General features: G+C 42.5%; 1 protein-coding gene across 1 annotated transcript in view; it reads left to right on the top strand.

Moving 5' to 3' along the window:
• scn1lab (sodium channel, voltage-gated, type I like, alpha b) overlaps positions 1-21806 on the top strand; it is a 32214-nt gene that overhangs the window by 3205 nt on the left and 7203 nt on the right. Inside the window, exons 3-21 of the mRNA XM_032506850.1 lie at positions 262-380; positions 671-760; positions 1545-1673; positions 2201-2628; positions 4307-4606; positions 5607-5670; positions 6651-6792; positions 7251-7457; positions 9137-9412; positions 10203-10544; positions 10840-10972; positions 11152-11390; positions 11516-11689; positions 12537-12893; positions 13091-13612; positions 16664-16799; positions 18427-18581; positions 19196-19369; positions 20602-20724. Coding sequence (XP_032362741.1) covers positions 262-380; positions 671-760; positions 1545-1673; positions 2201-2628; positions 4307-4606; positions 5607-5670; positions 6651-6792; positions 7251-7457; positions 9137-9412; positions 10203-10544; positions 10840-10972; positions 11152-11390; positions 11516-11689; positions 12537-12893; positions 13091-13612; positions 16664-16799; positions 18427-18581; positions 19196-19369; positions 20602-20724 — 4110 coding nt within the window. The remainder of the gene's footprint in view (positions 1-261; positions 381-670; positions 761-1544; positions 1674-2200; positions 2629-4306; positions 4607-5606; positions 5671-6650; positions 6793-7250; positions 7458-9136; positions 9413-10202; positions 10545-10839; positions 10973-11151; positions 11391-11515; positions 11690-12536; positions 12894-13090; positions 13613-16663; positions 16800-18426; positions 18582-19195; positions 19370-20601; positions 20725-21806) is intronic.

A 21806-nucleotide genomic window follows, 5' to 3' on the forward strand; every position in this document is an offset into this window, starting at 1 on the left:
CAGTAAGTGCAGGATATACAATGGTTCCATAAGTGCAAGACATGGGTATGTACTGAATAAATATAGAAATGAATACTATTATGAACAGAATTATACAGATAGACAGATAAGACACACATACACCAACACGTGCAGATTTATGAAATGTTTTGCCTCCCCTGGGTGTTGCATATCTCACATATAACACATAAGCTGAGCAGGGCCAAGACTAGGCTTTGCATGACACAGATTTTAACCAATTTTGTTTTGTTTCTCTTTCAGACCTTCATAGTATTGAATCGCGGGAAGGCAATCTTCCGTTTCAACGCCACTCCTGCCTTGTACATCTTAAACCCCTTCAACCCTCTAAGGAGGGTAGCTATTAGAGTTTTAGTGCACTCATATCCTTTCAGTTTTCTGTGGATGAAGCTTGATTTGGATTAAAGGGTTTATCAAACAAAAAAGGGATTTAAATGACGGAGACTTAATGTCATGATTGGTTTAGACTTTCTATGCCAACATTACATCAGGCTTTCCTGCTGCTGAGAAGTGGAAGACATTTTAAATCATGGATGAATGCCTGTTTAGCTGTCAGGTTTGGTTGTAGTGTATCTCCCACGGCATGCATGAATACAGTGTTTAATGTTTGAAAACACAAATGCGATATTGTATTCCTTGACCCTGTCTCTACGATGTTCAGCATGTTGATCATGTTCACCATCCTGACCAACTGTGCTTTCATGACCCTCAGTAATCCCCCGGATTGGGCCAAGAATGTAGAGTAAGTCTGCATTTACATTGAAATATACATTCATTTGCCCTTTGAACCCGAATCCAAAACGCACGCCTCTACTTCTTAAAGTCATGACTCAGTCAAATCTCAATACTCACTCACACACACACACACACTGAACATCATCTCAATGATGTCCATTCTGGATAAATGTATACAAATCTGCTTAGAAAAATGTCCATGTTTAGATGTTTTCCTCAGTATCAAAGCAAGTTGTTCATCCATAGCTAAAGTGAAGACAAAAAACTGCGTATGGATAACACAGTATGACTTTCCACGATGGATTAAATTGATCTTGACAATATAACGACATATCCATGACATACACTGTAGGTTTCATAAACACAAACTTTGGCTGATGTTGCCAAGTTGGATTTGTCAGAGCTTTCCAAATTATCAGATTCTCTTGGTCAAATTAACAACTTCAATATTGATGTGGATGTATTAGAAGTTTGAACTCCACACAATAACTTCCATATGACATTAAGGCGGCAATAGCCCACAACTCCACGGCAGCGTATTTCCTGCCTGAATCCCCCAAAGCATGAAATCAAATATTGGAGAAAATTTAATAATAAAGGATCCCATCAAGAAAATGGTTGACTAATTAGATTTGAGGATGCAGTGCTAGATGTAATGTAAAGATCCAGCGCTGCCCTGCATCCAGTGAGTCTGTCACCTTACCTCTGAACAATGGAACTGTTAACCAACATCATTATTTCTCCCTGCGTGTCTTTTCCTCTTTCCTCACACTTCCTCTCTTGTTTATCAGGTACACATTCACAGGGATTTACACCTTTGAGTCCCTTATAAAGATCCTGGCTAGGGGCTTCTGTGTGGGGAAGTTCACTTTCCTGCGGGACCCGTGGAACTGGCTGGATTTCAGTGTTATCCTCATGGCGTAAGTATTCTGACAAACATAGTTAGGATCAATTTAACATCATTTGGCGTAGATTAAGAGGCCAAATGCTCTCAACGCTAATCAGCACAGCAGCCCACTGTGAATGTGAGGAGAACAGAGAGAATGAAGAGTATGAGAGAGAGTAATACAATCTGCAGCTTAATTGTGTGGGTTTTGAAATCATGGCCAGAAGTCTCCACCCTACTCTGTTATTGTGGATGTGAGCCCGTGAAGCATAGGAGGAGTATCCTGGCTTATATTTTGTCCAACGCATCAATGACTTCAGCTACTTGTCTTGAAAAACTACAAAACAAAGCCTTTGGAACTAGTTTACATTCTGATTCATTTCTTTTTTTGATTATAGTATTTGTTACTCACCGGTCTCATAATACAATAACACTGCAATCTTCTTGGAGAGATTCCGGGAATTCCTAATGTTACGAGAGGTGGATTTGTTTTATCAGATGGTGTGTAATGGGTGTTTGCCTGTATATTGCTGTGTAGTAACTGTGCATTTGATCCTGCAGGTATATAACAGAGTTTGTAAACCTAGGCAATGTTTCAGCTCTGCGCACGTTCAGAGTATTGCGAGCTTTGAAAACTATCTCAGTAATACCAGGTAAGGCTGTCCCCGCCTGCTGCCAGCACTCCTGCCATTTGTCCTCTGTGTGTGACCGTTTGCCGTTCCCTCCTCTGCCCTCCCCTCCCCATGACCCTTCTTTTGTCTTGTCACGACATGTGTGTGGGTGCTTGATTTGTGTGTGCCTGGGCGTGTGTGCGTGTGTGTCCCACACCTTTTCCAAAAATACCCCTCTACCCAACTCCCTCCCTCCCTCCCTCCCTTCCCCTCCCTTCCCTTACAGATATGTCACAGAGTTTGTGGACCTGGGCAATGTCTCAGCACTGCGAACCTTCAGGGTTCTGCGAGCCTTGAAAACTATTTCAGTCATCCCAGGTGAGAGAGCTATCAAGGCCCATAAGGTTAATGAAATGCTAACGGCTAACTGGCGTTTCGCTAACATCCAAGCCCCCCCTGCCCCCCCTTCGCAGCTCATCTCACTGTAGCTAAGCCTAATGACGCCCGTCGCCATCCCTCATGCTGCCTTCGTCCCAAGGCCAGTAAAAGCTGGAATCTGCTCCAATCTGCACAGATTGACAGGATTCTTAGCTTTTAGATACATCCTTTAAGGCAGAATTTGTTTTGGTTGAAATCTATTCTTGCCTTGGGAGACTTACAAGTAGACTTTGTGTACTTATTTATTTTCTTTCCATTTTGCATGAGACATTGCAAAAGCCGATTTTCTGGTGGCAGGGACTTGTGTGTGTAGTATTCCTCCTTACCTTGTTTTCCTGTGCATGTCGTGTTCAATGTTGTGTGTTTTGGGAGAACTTGTTATATGGTGAGTGGGCAATGGCATTTAAACACTAACCTTATTCGCATCACAAACAAAAAAAAAAGGTCATATGTAAACCATCTAGGAAAACATGTCATTGGCTCTTTGTTTAAAGAAGACCACCTAATTCCACAACATACATTACATATTCCAGCTGTCATGACTACATTTGGACCCCATTTAAAGATTTTGGGCTCCATTTTTGTTGAAGTGCAAAGCCTAGTACAAGCGGCGCTAGGACATGTTGGAATTTTCCAGACCGTTAATACATTTTGCTTGTCACTTTGATATTCATATGCAGAGCACAGTGCACATGGCACAAAGGTGAGAGAAGAGGTGTAAGATTGAGAGTGCCATTTTGGTGAAAATGGGTCTGACATGTTGAGAATAGACATCCAAACACCATGTCGGGTTTTACATTTTGGGAAATATGCCAACTGGCTTCAGTGATGGGAGTTAGATAAGATGATTGATAGCACTCTCATGTCTGCATTCCAAATATGAAGCTACATCCAGCAGGTGATTAGCTTACCTTAGCATAGAGACTAGAAACAGCTAACATGGCCCTGTCCAAAAGTTTAAAAAAAGAAATACATTATCCATCACCTCTAAAGCTCACTTTTAACACACTATCTCATTTTTTCCAACAGTCTAGGTTGAAGTTGAGTTATGCACAGGGGCCTTTAGGTATGAAACCAGTGATGTGACAACCATCCTCCAAATATATTTACCACTTCACTCAACCCTCTTGTTCATAATGCTGTATGCTGCCAATATACAGTAGATAAAACAATGGGTGGTTGGATTTGTCAACATTGACCTTGTGCACATTACTTAGTGCTGTGCGCTGGTCTTAGTGACTGCACTGAAAGAGAGCTCAGTTTAACTTGTTAAGTGACTTTCTAACAGAAGACAACAGCGCAGATGTATAGATTATTACAACACCTTATTTATTAATAATCACTTTCCCAGAGCATTATCCCATAGCACTATATTGGGCATGAGAAGCCTCCTCTCGTGCTTTATTCATAATAAGCAGCGATCTCTTTCAGCCCGTTTCCTGTATGACTGCCAACAGTTCATACAGGAACCTCCACTGCAGTTCCCCTGGCTGCTTGCTACCATGAGCTCTTATTAGCAGCAGCTTTTCTATAAAAGCGTGTGGCTGTAATTAGCAATCAGTAATCATTCTGTGATGTCCCCCCCCTCCTGCCACCCCTTGCCCTCTCTCCCGTTTAGGCTTGAAGACGATTGTTGGCGCACTGATCCAGTCGGTAAAAAAGCTCTCAGACGTCATGATCCTCACCGTCTTCTGCCTCAGCGTCTTCGCCCTCATCGGGCTGCAGCTCTTCATGGGCAACCTGAGGCAGAAGTGCGTGCGTGAGCCCATCTACAGCAACGCCACCAACAGCAGCAGCAACATCACTGCCGACACCGCAATGTTTTTCAGCAACAACACCCTGCTGGATATCAACATGGCGTTTATGCAGAACGCCACAGAGAGCTCCTTCAACTGGACGGAGTACATCAGCGATGAGAGTAAGCCGAATGAGGTGGCATGAAAGTGCTGTTGCATGTCTCCCAGGCGCACACGGGTTAACCGGGGTTAAGTTAGCGTCCGCCCCAGACGGGCCAAGTCAGATACTGGCTGCTTCATATGCAGAGTTGGGTCATGGCGGCGGTTTGAGTGGGGGAGGTCAGGCACAGCCGTGATAAGGAGTGACAGCCATGGCTGGGAGCAGGGGCTGAGCTCTCTAACAAGGGCTGGTGGGAGACTGCGGCAAATATGGTGGATAATCGCCACAACAATAAAACCCTCTACTTTCACCCCCTCACTACCCTTCATCATTCTCCCATGGCCCATCTGTGTGGCATGAGCCGCCTAAAGTGCCGTAGGAGGGTGAGTCACTGACCGCCAGCGGGATATCGAGGAGCTGTGCACTAGCTACATGACAAGCTGATGCAAGAGGAGAAGAAGAAGAGACAGGCAGAGGATTGCAATTGCATTGATCTTATAGTCTGGCATCTTTACTGCATCAATGATATTTAGTTTCCAAAAAAAGTCTGATATGATTGTAATTTTGAGACAGTTACGTGGTATGTGAGGACAGAGTGGCCGTGACTGAATCAAAAATCATGTGCATACACAGAAAAACACACCAAAAGGATGACAAATTTGATTGGGTGTTATAACAGTCAAATTACCATCCTTCCTCTCGGCCGCCCAGCCACGGGTATAGCACACAATTCTGGGCTTGTAGACAGGCATTTTCTATGGGCTCCTCCCCACATCTACAGCTTTTTGAGCCCTTCTCACATGAGGGCCCTGGGTATTCGGTCCCCCTCCCACCCCCAGTCGGACGCCCCTGCTCACAGCCAATGGACAATATTACACAACACACAAAAAGTGAGGAGAACCCCACGGGGTGCACATTGTCATCCTGTTCCCTCATCGATCTTTTCTGTTTCCTCATATCCGCAACCTCACTCCTGTGAAGTCGCTCTGTCTGACTGTCCCTCTGTCTCCCCTCTCCTCTAGGAAATTACTATTACCTCCCTGGCCGTAGGGATGCTCTGCTCTGTGGGAATGGCAGTGGCGCCGGGTAAGGCTCGACATGTTTTATTTATATAGCCAATTAGATGCACCACAAAGCTGAGCATACACAATTAGTGTCGACACTCGCCACCGCTCTGAGGCCTTGCAAGAATCTAAACTGCTGGTTAACTATGAGGGCATTTCATTTAATGTGTTTTGGCAAATGTTGAAACTTCTTCCTTCCTGCTCACATTAAGGGGAGCTTACTCATTTCAGCTGATTACTAAACCATTAATCAAAGAGTCACTGTAAGCGGTGCTGTTCCAAGACTTGTGACTGAAATCAGAATAAGAATCTATAAGAATTTGTTACAAAAGGAAGTTTTCACTTGAAATTGATTTGCCCTGGTGTATTCTGTGCATACAATAAACATATTAAAAAGTGTATTAACAATAAGGCAGAGTACTGCCACAGACAAGAACAGAACTATAGAATAGATTTGTTCCAATAAAAAAGTTAAAAGACAAAATAACAGACATGGACATAACTGGCTGTACGGTTTAGTGCAGGATTTGCACAATCATTGATTAGTGGATGTGCAAAAGTTCACATTTGGTTGGATATTAAATTGGTGACACTGATCTTGTAACTGTGGCAATTGTATAGATCATATGTGCTGCCAGGTTAAAGATGTGTGTGAAGCATTGCTGTTTTGCCAAAAATATATACTTTCTATACCAAATATTATATCCATTACATATATGTCCGGACAGACATGGATGGGAATTGCTCCTTGACTTGTTGTTGGAGGCATGCAACCGTATGGCGTTAATTCTAGTCAATGCTATGTATTTGAGAACATTTAGTATTTCATGTAAACCCTGTTACCCTCAGAACATTGTAACTCGATCACATGCCCTTATCTGTGCAAAAACCAAGAGGAACACATTGATATGAGTTTTATGGTAATATGTTAAAACACTCAACATCTCAACATGCCACCTCTAATGCAAAGTGTTAATCATTAACACCTGTGTGTCCTGACAGGCTCTGTCCGGAGGGCTTCATATGCATCAAAGCTGGTCGTAATCCAGACTACGACTACACCAGCTTTGACTCCTTCAGCTGGGCGTTTCTCTCCCTCTTCCGACTCATGACCCAGGACTTCTGGGAAAACCTCTACCAGCAGGTTGGTAGAATTCAATTCGGAGCATTATAGAATTACAGAATGCGCTTGTCCCTTGGGTATATTTACTACTTTTCCTATCTTGTCCGTAAAGGTTGTTGACAGTGAACTTCAAAGAACGTTGGTAACGCATATCTTTAAATAATTAATTTCATGATAAAAAACTTACCTTCAAATAAATATAATAATAAGTAAATATCTGAGCAAACATACCCAGTCGAACAGAGTTTTTTTGGAAGGGTGTGTCATTCTTTTATAGACCAGGCCTGTTATGTAAGGCTATTCTGTTTTGTGCTGCAACAGTACAATGCAGCAACTTGACAAGTCACCAAACAATGGGATGACCACAATTGAACACAGTACAATACATTGTGTTACTTCAAAGACTAATCTATTTTACTCTCATACACAGGTAGATTTTTTTTAAAATAAATTCAATCTGTCTGTCTTGGATCCATCAGACTTTGCGCGCTGCAGGGAAACCCTACATGATCTTTTTCGTGCTGGTGATCTTCCTGGGCTCCTTCTACCTGGTCAACCTGATCCTGGCCGTGGTGGCCATGGCGTATGACGAGCAGAACCAGGCGACCATCGAGGAGGCCCAGCAGAAGGAGGAGGAGTTCCAGGCCATGCTGGAGCAGCTGAAGAGACAGCAGGAGGAGGCACAGGCAGGACATTTATCTTTGTATGCTCAGATTTCAAATTAGAATTGTGATACAGGCCACCAGTTGCTCTGTGTGTCCATTTCATACGAGTGAATATCTCAGAACATTTCATTTGAATATGAGTTGAGGGGGTCATTTTGAGAAACAAACTGCTAATGCGGCGGGGAAGTTTTAGGAACTTTGCTTTTTTGTAGCACGTAAAATAATCGGAGTATATCACAATATAGACGAGTGGCTGGAAGAATCTCTTTTTATCTATGTAACTGGGGAGACTGGGTTGATTCTTGGACTTATACTGTAGTCTTGTGCCAGCTGCCAAAAGTAGCGTTGCCCCGGGCGACCAAGGGATTCACTGTCCTGGATGACTGACACCCCTTTGCTGCTCCCTCAGGGGTCAGCAGTCCTTGGTCGACTTACATAAAGAACAATTAGCGGCTGGACATTGAGTGCAAGTGAAATGCTGGATAATGGAAAGAAGTTATTTTTGAAGCTTGTGACGACAAAGCCAGACAGTCTATTTCTGTCCGGCGACATGTGTAACACACAGCCGAATGCACAGGTAGACAGTTGACTGACTTTAACATTGACAATTCATGTGCCTGTTAAAGATTCTCATAAAAAATATCTACTTTTATGCAATGTTCCTTAGCATCCGCTTTTAAATCTATTGAAATGAACACATAATTGGTAGAGTTGAAGGGGGCACCTGACATCATATGGCAGGGATGTGGGGCCCCAAAAAAGGTTGGGAACAACAGTGTCTGTAGAAATAGTGTAACATAATTCAGAAGCTTTATTTTCCTTTTTACGTTCTGCATTTCACTTTGTACAATACTACACCACATCTTTTCCCCCTCCTCGTGATTAGTGGAAGATCAGATACATTCTCTTGCTTTGTTTCCTTTCAGAACTTCTACCACACTTCTGATTGAGCCTTCTAATCTGCGAGGCCCAACACTGTCTTATCGGGCTTGTGCACTATTCTGCCAGGCTCAACACTCTCTTATCAGACTAGTGCACATTCCAATTGCTGTTGTTAGTTGATGCCATGACAGACTCTTAAATCATTGTGCTATAGTGCCGTACGTTTTGTGGGACACACAAAGAATTTCTGTCCATTAGAACAAAGATAAAACGATGAAGTTTAAAACTCTAACTTGTATCAATTGCATAATTACTGAATATGCAGAGTCTGTTATATGTTTGGCAATGCTGTAAATTCATAGACATCTCCTGACATCACCAGATTTTCCCCGTTGACATCCCCCAACCTAGCCTCTCAGTAGCCTTTCAGGAAGATAACAAAGCCCATTTCTGTGGAAAAAGCCTAATATGAAACAGAGTACACATGGTAGTAAATCATATTTCTTAATGTTGCTTGGCTTCTAAGAGTAGAATTTCCAACTTGTTTGTAAAACGAAAAGGTTGCTACCTAACCCAGCATCCACACAATTTTCTCTCTTACTGGATGAATATTATGAATGCAAGAAATTAGAAATGTTTTGGTCTGCATGAAAACATTCATGCGTCCATTTTTAGAAGGTGTCTGGGGCTTACTTGGCTTTTCATGCTGCTGCTGCTCTCAGCTGCCAGGCTCTCTCCTCCGCTCCAGTCCGCCAGAGCCTTTGAGACAGGCACGGGGTCGCCATGACAACTGTGTTTGTGCTCTGATTGGCTGGCAGGTTGCCGCGGCAGCCGCCACGGAGAGCGGAGAGTACAGCGGGAGAGGTGGCCCCACCTCGGAGTCCTCCTCGGGGACATCTAAGCTCAGCTCCAAAAGTGCCAAGGAGCGACGCAACAGGTGGAAGAAGAGAAAGCAGAGGGAGGAGGAGGAGAGGGGGGGCCGGGACAAGTTCCACAAGTCTGAGTCTGAGGACAGCATCAAGAGAACTAGCTTCCGCTTCTCCATCGATGCCAATAGACTTTCTTATGAAAAGAGATGCTCCTCACCCAACCAGGTAACTACTTCCCTGACAAATAGGTTTAGTAATTTGTCAATGATACACAATATTTCCCATCACGCCAGTGATATCCTCAAAAGCTACAACTAGGTAAACCCAGGGATGACGTTTTACTTTATTTGCACCTATTAAAGTATGTATTCAGTTTTGTTAACTAAAGGAATAGTTCAGCATTTTAGGAAAATATGTAATTAGTTTTCTTGCCGAAAGTTGGATGAGAAGATTAATACCAGTCTCCTATCTGTCCATTCACCATGAAGATGGAGCCAACTTGTAAAGAAACAAGATGTAATGTGTTAATTAGTGAGCTTTGAAAGGGGTTGGTAGGCAGGTTTGGAGCATTAAGACTGAGTCCGGCTACCGGTTTCTCCATAGAAACATGAGAGTGATATCAATCTTTTTTTTAATCTAAAGCAAATGAGTTTCATTTTGACAATGTCAAACGATTCCTTTTAAAGAAGCCACAATAAAAATTAAGCTACATTTACTGTTGTGGCATATTTGTCATTCTTTCTTTTCCTTCTTGCTCGGTCTAACTACATCCCTGTCCTTCCCTCATTTCACAGAACCCCCCCCCCCCCCCCCCCCCACACCCCACACCAAATGTGGATACACCACAATGTGTCATTGTGGTGTATCCCCTCTATCCTCCAGTCTTCACCAGTATCCCAGACTCTGCATCCTCTAACTTTTTTTGTTCTCTCTCTCTCTCCTCTCTCTCTCTTCCCTCTGCTCTCTCTCTCTCTCTCTCTCTCTCTCTCTCTCTCTCTCTCTCTCTTTCTCACAGTCTCTCCTCAGTATCCGCGGATCCCTCTTCTCACCTCGGAGGAACAGCCGCGCCAGCCTGTTCAGCTTCCGCGGCCGGGCGCGCGACATGGGCTCTGAGAACGACTTCGCCGACGATGAGCACAGCACCTTTGAGGAGAGCGAGAGCCGGCGGGGCTCGCTGTTCTTGCCGCGCCGTCTCGAGCGCCGCTGCAGCACCGTCAGCCAGACCAGCCTCGGGGCGCCGCGGGTCATGCTGCCCGCCAACGGCAAGATGCACTGTGCCGTGGACTGCAACGGTGTGGTGTCGTTGGTCGGCGGAACCTCTGCGACAACCTCCCCTGTAGGTCTCCTGCTGCCTGAGGTGACGGAACTGTTTCATGCGTTGTTTTTCCATTGACCGGCTTCAAGTTTATTCCCCTTAGTTGCTTTTATTCCCACCCTCCATTGTGTCACCCATGCACGAAACCAGGCTGCAATAGACTGTCCCTAAAAGATTTCCAAGAATTATACAATGATAAAATACTTCCAATGTTTGTTCCTATGACCTCACCATCTGTTTGACTCGTGTTCTATACTGTACACATCTCCCTCTCCGCTAAATATTCCTCAAATTTGTTTTTTTGATGCGTGTGTTTTTTGTTTTTTTTCCTCTCAAGGGGACAACTACGGATACCGAGCTCAAGAAACGCCGGTCAGGTTTTCGCAAGCCATCCATGGATTATTTAGAGGAAACGGTGGCCAGGCAGAGAGCCATGAGCGTGGCCAGTATCCTCACCAACACCATGGAAGGTCAGGATCACGTCATACATGTTTTGTCCGTAGTCTTCTTTTTTCCTGTCTTGAACTTTACACCATGGCCTCCTAGTTCTGGAGAAAACTACAAGGACAGCATATGAAGTAACAATCCTACAGAAATAGATTGAACTGCATTTCATTATAATGACATGTGGTTATTTCTCCTTTTCCAGAGCTTGAAGAGTCGAGACAGAAATGCCCCCCCTGCTGGTATAGATTTGCCAACACCTGTCTGATCTGGGATTGTAGCCCCACGTGGTTGAAGTTTAAGGATGTTGTCTGCACGGTGGTCATGGACCCATTTGTGGATCTGGCTATCACAGTTTGCATTGTCCTCAACACCCTTTTCATGGCCATGGAGCATTACCCCATGACTAAAGAATTTGACAACGTACTCTCAGTTGGAAACTTGGCAAGTATTGTGTGATATGCCTACAAACTCTGAGTGGACAAAACCAGAAGAAAACATAAATATCAAATGTCTCTCATGATAGATTCAGTTGTAAAATTAGAATTTTGATCTCTTTTTGTCAATAGGTGTTCACAGGCATCTTCACAGCAGAGATGTGCTTCAAGATCATTGCCCTGGATCCCTACTACTACTTCCAAGAGGGTTGGAACATCTTTGATGGTATCATTGTCAGTCTGAGTCTGATGGAGCTCGGCTTGGCCAACGTAGAAGGCCTGTCTGTGCTCAGGTCCTTTAGATTGGTAAGAGCACTGGCGGAGTGATATCTTATTACAAACGCTGCATTACAGGATTCATCCGCTCCGTACCGCTCTGTACTTCTAGGGTCAGGCCACGATGGCTCTCACAATGACATTCATGTTATTAATGAGGTAATGATATAATGACAGCTTTTTTGCAGTACGTGAGAGGTCCCACTGAGAGTTGTTTTGGCCTTCGGGATACAGTGTGTTCACTTGATTAGCTTTGTATGACTGTTGCTGTGCTGCTAGACTATTTAAGGTAACAGTACAGTATAATAAAATGTTGTTCTGCTTTTAACCCTCTAAGTGAGGGTTGACAACACTCCTATTCAAAATGCGCTGATACAAAATGTCATTTTAGACATGTATTTACTATTTTATTCAAATAATATGCTACTTTTGTGAAACCAAGCATTTTGTAAACCCATTTCAAGCACCAAAAATATTGAATTTAGGTTTGTTTTCACAAGCGGTTTGAGAAATTTCAAAAACATGCACTTATTTTACTTTTAGAGACAAACTATCTCTTTATACAATGCTCTGGAACAAATTTGGCCTCACTATACAGAAAAAAGAGTTTTTTCTGAACTTTTTGACACACATGAAACACATGGGGATACGATATGCAAATATCCATAAAATGTGAATTTGGAAAGAAATGTAAAAATGCCCTTAGACCTCAGAGGGTTAAAGCAAAGCACTTTTTATTTTATAAGATTGATACCACTCATTGTATACAATATCCATATAGAACACAATAGTATAAAAATATGCGTTTGTCATTTAATGAAAGTTACAGAAGAAATCCAGAAAGTCCAACAGTGCTTTTCCTTTTGTCTCAAAACAGCTGAGGGTCTTCAAACTAGCCAAGTCATGGCCCACGTTAAACATGCTGATCAAGATCATTGGTAACTCAGTGGGTGCTCTGGGGAACTTGACTCTGGTGCTGGCCATCATCGTCTTTATCTTTGCCGTTGTGGGTATGCAGCTGTTTGGCAAGAACTACAAGGAGTGTGTGTGTAAGATTTCTGATAGCTGTCAGCTGCCCCGCTGGCACATGCATGATTTCTTCCACTCCTTCCTCATCGTGTTCCGGGTGCTGTGCGGGGAATGGATCGAGACAATGTGGGACTGCATGGAGGTGGCTGGACAGTCCATGTGCCTGATAGTCTTCATGATGGTCATGGTCATTGGAAACCTGGTGGTATGGGGATCTCCTCTCTATTTGCTTTCTATAATCAGAATAACACTGTCAAGATTAAGGCAATAGGTTGCTTCGGATTTTGAATATTTTAATATTGGATTGGTTTTAAAGTCAAGTTGTAAGTCACATATGAGCTGTTACAAGTAATAAGGTCAAGTGGAGATCTCTTTCCCTGCCTAATGTCCACTTCTTCCCAGGTTTTAAACCTGTTCCTGGCTCTCCTCCTGAGCTCATTCAGCGCTGACAATCTGGCAGCAACTGACGACGACAATGAGATGAACAACCTGCAGATTGCTGTGGGCCGGATCCAGCGGGGCATCGCATTTGTCAAATCCAAAGTGCGGCAGTTTCTCCAGAGCCTCTGCTTTGGCCGGGCCGGTAAGGGCTCCGGTCTAGGTGAGGAGATCAAACCCCTGGATGAACTTCACAGCAATGGCAAAGGAAACTGCATCTCCAACCACACTTCAGTAGAGATCACCAAGGACCCAAGTGGGGTGTACATGACAGAGGGCAATGGAAGGGCAGGAGGAGGGCTGGTGGTTGGGGTTGGTGGAGACACTACACCCAAGTACCCAATGGAGGAATGTGACTACATGTCATTTATTCATAACCCCAGCTTGACAGTCACTGTGCCCATCGCTGTGGGCGAGTCGGACTTTGAGAACCTAAACACAGAAGATTTCAGCAGCGACTCGTCGGATGTGGAGGGCAGCAAAGAGGTAAAATGAAAGACTTTGATTGATTACATGTCTGCTAGTGTGTAGGAAACCTTTTGAGTCACACCACTTTTGTATTTGATTAGCTCCTTTATATGTGTAATAGTTAACACCCAACGCAAGCCAGTTGATGCTTGAATGTCAAGATTAACATAGCAATGGCCTTTTTCAGAAAATCTTCCAACAGTCAAGCAGTTTGAAAATAACATATCTGCTGACTCATTTCAACATGCATCATGCTGTGCTAGTGAGGGAATTTTCTTTAATTATTACTCAGTTCTGAAGCCCTTGGTAGCAGAAGAAGCCATGACAGATAATGACTCAAATTTGCTGTTGGCCTATGTAGCACGTTCACTGTCTACATGCGCTTATTAGAGTGAACGTGTCAGTGTATTTGTGTACAGATAGGCTGCTTCATTGTTCCATGTTTTAGGGGAAGCAACAAGCATCTGTTAAGATAAAATTATAGAAGCAGCAAACTACAATTTAAGCAAAAGAAAATAGACCATGGGCACATCATTTGCACAGAAGTCTTGCTTGGTAATCCGTTGCCTACAGAGCAAATGCCAGGTTTGCTTTTGGGTGTTGCCAGGCTGACCTGGTGATATCAACTTGCAACTGTGGGTGTGGTGCCAATCCCCTGTGACTCAAAACCCTGGAGACTTTTTCTAGCCATGGCACCACATGTTTATGCATTTCAAGTTACATAATAACAATTTAGAGTGTGTTAGTTGTGTGCAATCAGTGTCAGTACAGAAACAGCATACCAATCTTTTGCTTTGCTATCTATTAAGGAATATGCATTCAGGGAAATGTATAAAGTTGTTCTGTGTGGCTAACGTGTTCTCTCACTGTGCATTGTAGCTGAACAGTGAAGCACACTTGAGGTTGTTTCCTGGCTTATGGTGTGTTTGACTTACTTTGTTTAACCCCCCGTTTGTTATTGCAGCTGTGTCACAGACGCTCTCAAGGTTTTCAGTAAGAGGAGAATTGTAAGACCACTTTATTGTACCATAGCACTAACCATGAGGACTGCCTTTGCCATTTACAGACAAAAAACATATTTTTCTCATACTTTCAATGGATTGCCCATTTTCGTTTTTTGCCTGGTCTGCCCTCCGCCCCCACCCCACCCCCTTTGCTTTATACCAACCCTTCCTCATACAGCAGTACACTCAATGCTGTAATTGTTTTCCCTTTACCCCCCCCCCCATAATTTTATCTCTAAGCATCAGGCTGTACTGCAGTTGCAAACCATTACGAATGAGCAACTCCACCTTTTCCATTGATAGACAAATTCATCTAACATGATCTTTGCTTTTGAATTCATTGCTTGGTTTTGACTTGTTTTTGGGTCTTGATTACCATACAACACTCCAAACTTGAGAATGAAGGAAGAGAGGAGGGGGAAGAGAATAAAGGGAGGGAGCGGGGGGGGGGGGGGGGGGATGGAATGGACAAAAGTACTTTGTCTTGTTCATAGCCCATGCATACACACACAGAATACTTGTGTGTACTTTTTCCAGGGTGGCCAAACAGATGGAACACATGGCAATTTATATTAAATTAGACTTTTTTATGACGATTTAAATTAGGGTAATTTCTTATTCTTCTCAAATATTGAGTAGAAGAAACTCCACCCCAAATTACATTAGATCCTCCAAGAGATGGTGCATGTACACAAGTACTGGATTAGCCAGCACTGTTCTATGTACATCTACGCCTGTGTTATCCACTGTCGTTCCACTGCAACTTTCTCATCACCCAACTTGTACAAACATAGTTAAACGCAAACAAAATCTGCCAAATAAAAGCATGTTAGGTTAAGCGTAAAAGCCTCAAATAATCTATGCCAAGAAAAGCTAAAATGGTTCTCTTGCTGAAGGAGAGAAAGAGAAACCTGTGGGAAACACCTCTCCAGAAAACGATGCAATTGTGAGCAGCATGCTTCCATCATTCCCATGCCGTATTAGCTGGGTCCCACGGCAATCAGAGCTGCTGCACTGTCTAGGATGACATGTTCCTGTACTTCCCAAGCCAGACAGAGAGATCAGACATGAGGCCACATAACATTATGTTTGCCCAAAGAATAGCAAAGGAAGCCTTACAATGCCAAAAGGTCTCACTATATGCAGATGATGTTGTAATAATTCAAAAACAAAGATCACTGCATTTTAGGGTTTTAGAGAAATGTTGCCAGGGTTCAAAAATCTGAGTTGGCAAGGAAGAACTTGACAACAGTAACAACCTTACATGTGTTACATATTACTGAGTAGGAGGACGGAAATATGGGTATGCATTGGTGCTAATTCAACATGTTTTATAAATGGGAAAACAAAAAATGCCAGACCACATGCTGGCTTTTAAACAGTGCACAGTACTGGTTTTTGCTGGTAAGCTAATGTGGTTAACCGTCTACTTCAACACAAAGAAGAAGCTTGTACACTGCTTTCAAGGAATGGAAATAACGTGTTTTCATGTCACTCAGGAAAATGTTCAGCACTTTTTCTGGGGGTGGATTCTAGTCTTTAGGGTGGGGGGGTTACAATTCATAGAAGTAATTTTGGAAATGGGGTCATTTATAGACAAATTGATTTGAAGTCATTTTTCAGTGGACATGAAAATACTTCAGCAAACGTTCTGCTTGGTACTATTTCAGGCTTGGATTGATAATGCACTGGAATACTGCATGCACTCTTCCTCAAACGGAGGTCAAATCAAACGTACCCACAGTCCAATATTGTAACGCCAACCTCCCTCTGTCTATGTGTTGCCACATAATCTGATTTGAGCCATCAGTTGAAACTAATAACAAAGCCTGTAGGTACATTTGATAGATGATGCATGTGATGATGATAATACAATGACTTTATTGAGCCCGACTCTGTGAGCATTTACAGTGCCTAGTCTCCACACTAAGGTATCTATAGTTGTGGCACTGGAGTACATGTGAATGGAGAATCACAATGATAACCAGCTCAAACGGTTGGCTCCCATAACGTCTCTGGTCCTGCACTGTAACTTTGTGCTCTCATATACTTCCTCATCATGCAGAAACTTGATGCAGAGCCCCATCCTCTGAGCTCGTCGGAGGGGAGCACAGTGGATATACGCCCACCAGGAGATGGGGTGGATTCAGTGGAGTTGGAGCCGGAGGAGTCACTGGAACCAGAGGCCTGCTTCACAGAGGGTGAGAGGGATGTGAGTAGGGCTGGGTACCGTTCAAAAATGTTAATACCAATACTTGACTTTGATACCGGTTCCTCAACAATACTTTTTTCCGTACCAATTTAAAAAAATCCATTTTAACAAAAATACAATTTTAACACTACACATTACAGCACAAACCTTGTTTTTAGTTTTTAGCTCCTATTCCGTGTGCCCAGTCTCTGTGTGTAACATAGTTTTTCCTGCCTGTCTCTCAGTATGTAACATCAGACTGCTAATCAGCAGCGTAGTTAGATCTTGATAGAAACATGCTGCATGCTTATTGGCTAACTGACCTGGTGGACACTCAGGAAAACCTGCTTCATCTGATATTACATGAAATTGGGTATTGAATGACGATACATTTTTCGATACTCGATACTATAGAGCAATTGCTTAAAAAGTATTGAATTCCGTACCCAGCCCTAGATTTGAGGATGATAGGCAGGGAGGATGATGGGTAGTGGGAAAAGTGGGACAAAGCGAGAAAGGTGGGAGTTGAAATGTTTTCAGAGCACATTTCAATTCGCATGAACTTATTTGTGCATTGCACTGGTGTGTTTTACTCACCGCTGAGTGACAGGGAATAAAATGCTCAGCAGTACAGAAAGAAAACTAGTTTGTGGGATTGTCTCGGTTTCTAATGGATCCTGACATTTAGTCTGACACATCTCCAGTGCAATTCTGAATCTGCAAATACCTCCTCAGTCTTTCATGAGTGTGGAATACAGAAATAAAATATGAAGGTTCTGCAATGGTTAAATGGCTCTCAAACGGTAAATAAGAACACAATTAAAATTAAATTTGATTTTTGACTTGGTTTGTATGAGAACCTGGCAAGAGAAAAGCCAAGTAATGAGAAAAAAAAGATGAGGGTTGTTTTGGTTTAATCATACAACCACCTTTAGTCAACATGGACCGATATGGTTCCATCCTTGACCCTGCAGTCCCATGTCAAAGTGTCCTTGGGCAAGACACTGTACCCTGTGTTGCCCCCGATGCTGCGCCTTTGGAGTGTAAATTTGTGTGAGTGTTTTTCTGATGAGCAGGTGTAGCAGCCTCAGCCACAGTTTATGAATGTGTGTGAATGGTGAATGGTTCCTGTACTATTTAAAAGCGCTTTGAGTAGTCGTTAAGACTAGAAAAGTGCTATATATATATATATATATACACTACCGTTTGGTTTTGGGGTCACTCACAAATTTCCATTATACTCCATTGTAGACAGAATACCAGCTGAGATCAGTTGCATTGTTTTTTTAACCAGGGCAGCAGTTTTCAGATTACATAGTTAGTTAGCTAGTTAGCTAGTTAGTTTTTTAAAATGATATCAGATTAGTAAACAGAATGTGCCTTTGGAACATTGGGTGAATGGTTGCTGATAATGGGCAATGTAGATATTGCATTAAAGATCAGCCACCCACTCAGATCAGCTGGTATTCTGTCTATAATGGAGAGGAATAAAAATTGTATGTGAACCCAAACTTTTGACCGGTAGTGTGTGTGTGTGTGAGTGTGTATATATATATATATATATATATAAGAACAGTCCATATTCATTTCTATGGCCATTTCTTCTGCCTCTCTCGCCCCCCCACCCATGTCTGCAGGCTGTGTGAGCAGGTTCCAGTGCTGCCAGATAAACGAGGACGACGACCATTTTAAGACCTGGTGGACACTCAGGAAAACCTGCTTTATCATAGTGGAGCACAACTGGTTTGAATCCTTCATCATATTCATGATCCTGCTCAGCAGCGGAGCACTGGTAAGCAGGGGGTTCTGTATGCATGTGCATTTACCTCCTGTTGTGACCCGAAATTATTTCAGATATTTTGTTTGTAAGTGGTTAGCAGTGTTGTAGTACTCGAGTTTGGTCTTAGTCACGACCAATTTCTTCAGAAACAACCTATTTGTTCTCAGTCTTGTCTCGGTATCGGATAATGAGGACTCACGATTTTATTTCAACAGCGGTCAAGACCACAACTGCAGGGATTTTGCTAAATTGCCTGATTTATGCCCAGGTGTCAAAACTTGCAAATGTAATTTTAAATTTGTTACTATAAACCCGCACCCTCCCTTCATCCTTTACACATACTCCCAAGAAAGTAAATGCGTGAGACAGGAGAAGAAGCTCTGGCTGTCTAACACAAATCTGGTCTTGGTCTTGACTCGGTCTCAAACACTCAAAGTCTCGATCTTATCCCGGTCTCGATACACTCTGGTCTTGGTGGTGACTTAGTCTCGGTTTAGGTGGTCTCAACTACAACACTGGTGCTTAACACTGACACTAGAAGGCAAGCACCTCAGTCCTGGTCACACCTAACTCGCAACTCATTGTTTTCCACCAGCGATCTTTACTTTTTCTTCCATGCTGTATAGGCGTTTGAGGACGTTTACATCGAGCAGAGGAGGACCATCAAAACAGTGCTGGAGTACGCAGACAAGGTTTTCACTTATATCTTCATCCTGGAAATGCTGCTGAAGTGGGTGGCATACGGCTTTGTCAAGTATTTCACAAACGCCTGGTGCTGGCTCGACTTCCTCATTGTAGACGTATGTATATTCGATGCATCTAAAAAAATAAAGCTTCTAATCTTCCGTTAAGTCAAAGACAATTACTTTAAAGAATTGTTTGACATTTTGGGAAATGCATGCTTGCTCCGAGTTGGATGAGAATATTTATACCACACCATATCAGTACCTATGCACTATGTTATGCTTAGCACCATGTTGTGTATAAATGAAAGAAACAAGAAATATGCTATTTAGTAAGCTTCAGAGGTCTTGATGTTGTTTTGAGCTGTGGCCAGAACTGAGCCAGCATGTCTGCCTGTTTCATGTCTCAATGCTATGTTAAGCTACGCTAATACGCTCCGGGCTGTAGCTTTATATTAAGCGTGCAAAGACCAGTGTTTTTTTATATGGTCAATATGGCAGTTGATATTCCAGAATTCATATAGAAAAACTACCCCACAAATGTTTTAATAGCTGTATAATAGTCTACATTTAAACTGCAATAAAACGCAAGAAAAACACAAACACTATGAATAGAAGACTAAGTTCTAGTCTGTCAAAAATACAGACGCATTGTTCTATCATTGTTTAAAATTGGTGCATAAAAATATTCAGTTAACAAGACCACTGATTTAATAGGCCATTTAATCCTTTAATTATACTAATATATAATTTCATCTGCCAGATACACATATTCTGCCGCAGGATTAAAACACATCTCTTCCGACTGCACCTTGGAAAAACAAAAACAAAAAAAATAATTCACTTACACTTTTATGTGGCTCTTTGTAGTTTGGCTTTTTTGAAGCTAATGTGCTTGCACTTGATTCTTGCTGTCCGGAGTTTGTACAAGGTCGAAAGCACTTAATTGTAAGTCGCTTTGGATAAAAGCATCAGCTAAGTGACATGTAATCGATAATTACACATGATACTGGCAAAAAGCCAGCATACACTGGCTCACGTAAACCCTGATACAGACATGATAATGGGATCTATCGTCTCAATTGACTTGTGGCAAGAAAACATATAAGGATATATCCCAAAATGTCAAACTGTTCCTTTAATGTTTAAGTTTAAGTTACTGTTCGTTGTTGTCACTTCTCTATCTGAAATTCACAGTTAGTGGAAATTCTTATTATCTTATATCTCTTTAACTGGTGCAGACTAATCATTAGTGCCTAATCAACCATCTTGTTCAAACACAGTGCAGAGGGACCTTTTACACTCCTCACCTTTCACCCTGCTTGTCTCTTGTCATTACCGTCTCTCAGGTGTCCCTGGTCAGCCTTGTAGCCAACGCTCTGGGCTACTCTGAGCTTTCCGCCATCAAATCTCTGAGGACACTCCGAGCCCTCCGGCCCTTGAGGGCCCTGTCTCGGTTTGAGGGCATGAGGGTAGGGACATCTTCAAATATCAGCGACACAAACCCCATATGAAAATGTTGATTGTTTGTGGGCTAGCTGACAGCCAGCATGCCTGTTTACCTTCAAAACAACGTACTGACTGACTTTAAATTTTAAAAACTTTTTTAGAATATTAACTTGTTGAAGCTTGACCACCTTCCGCTAACCCATGCATTTATTTTAGAAAATGTTAATGGTGTTATTTTTATTTGACTTGCTATATGTCAAGTGTGCTTGGGGCTGCTAAAAGAAAATGCCTGTTTAAGTTATTCTTCCATTTTAAGAATCTCAAATTCTTCTGGTTCAACGTTGGATGTCTATGAAATGGTTTTAGCATGTTAGGGGGCCATACAGTCATAAGACTGCATGCTTATTACAGATTCTGTAGAGTTATCTTTTCCATGCAATTCAGCACTGTACCTCTTCTGTCTGCATGCCTTTCTGCACACTGTGTCAATGGACTACTGTATATAGCTGCTCTCAGGCATTGTTCTCTGACATTGCTCGTGTGGTGCCTTTGACCTGTAATTTTTGTCTTTGTGTGTCTTTTTTTCATTTACAGTCAAACAAAATGTTGTGACTTCATCCCGCCTCTCTAAGGTTTTTTTCTGTTTTGCTTTTTTATCTATCAAATGTAAACTTTTTGCACCTATCCACCTTCTTCTTTCCAACTGTCATTCTGTGAAAATTCTCTTTGTAGATATATAGGATGTTAGGAGCTTTATTTGTGCAGATATTGCATATTAAATACAGCTTTGAATGATATAGGACTATGAAGTTTTTTTTAAATCAGCCTTGGCTTTTGTTCTGAAATAGCCGCTCCATTGCGTCAGCTTTATAGCTCAATCAAATCAGGGGTCCAAATTTGTTATTTATGAACAGTTAAGTGATTAGATGGTCGTTATGGCTGCTCGTCTCAAATCAAACAGCCCTCTCTATCTTTGGCAAGCAGAGACCTCAGTTTGACCGTGAGGAGAGTGCTGAGCTTGTCTGTGTGCTTGAACCTCTCCAGGTTGTGGTGAACGCGCTGCTGGGGGCCATCCCATCCATCATGAACGTGCTGCTGGTCTGCC

This window comes from Etheostoma spectabile, chromosome 24 (genome assembly GCF_008692095.1).
Source record: "Etheostoma spectabile isolate EspeVRDwgs_2016 chromosome 24, UIUC_Espe_1.0, whole genome shotgun sequence".
NCBI classification, from domain to species: domain Eukaryota; kingdom Metazoa; phylum Chordata; class Actinopteri; order Perciformes; family Percidae; genus Etheostoma; species Etheostoma spectabile.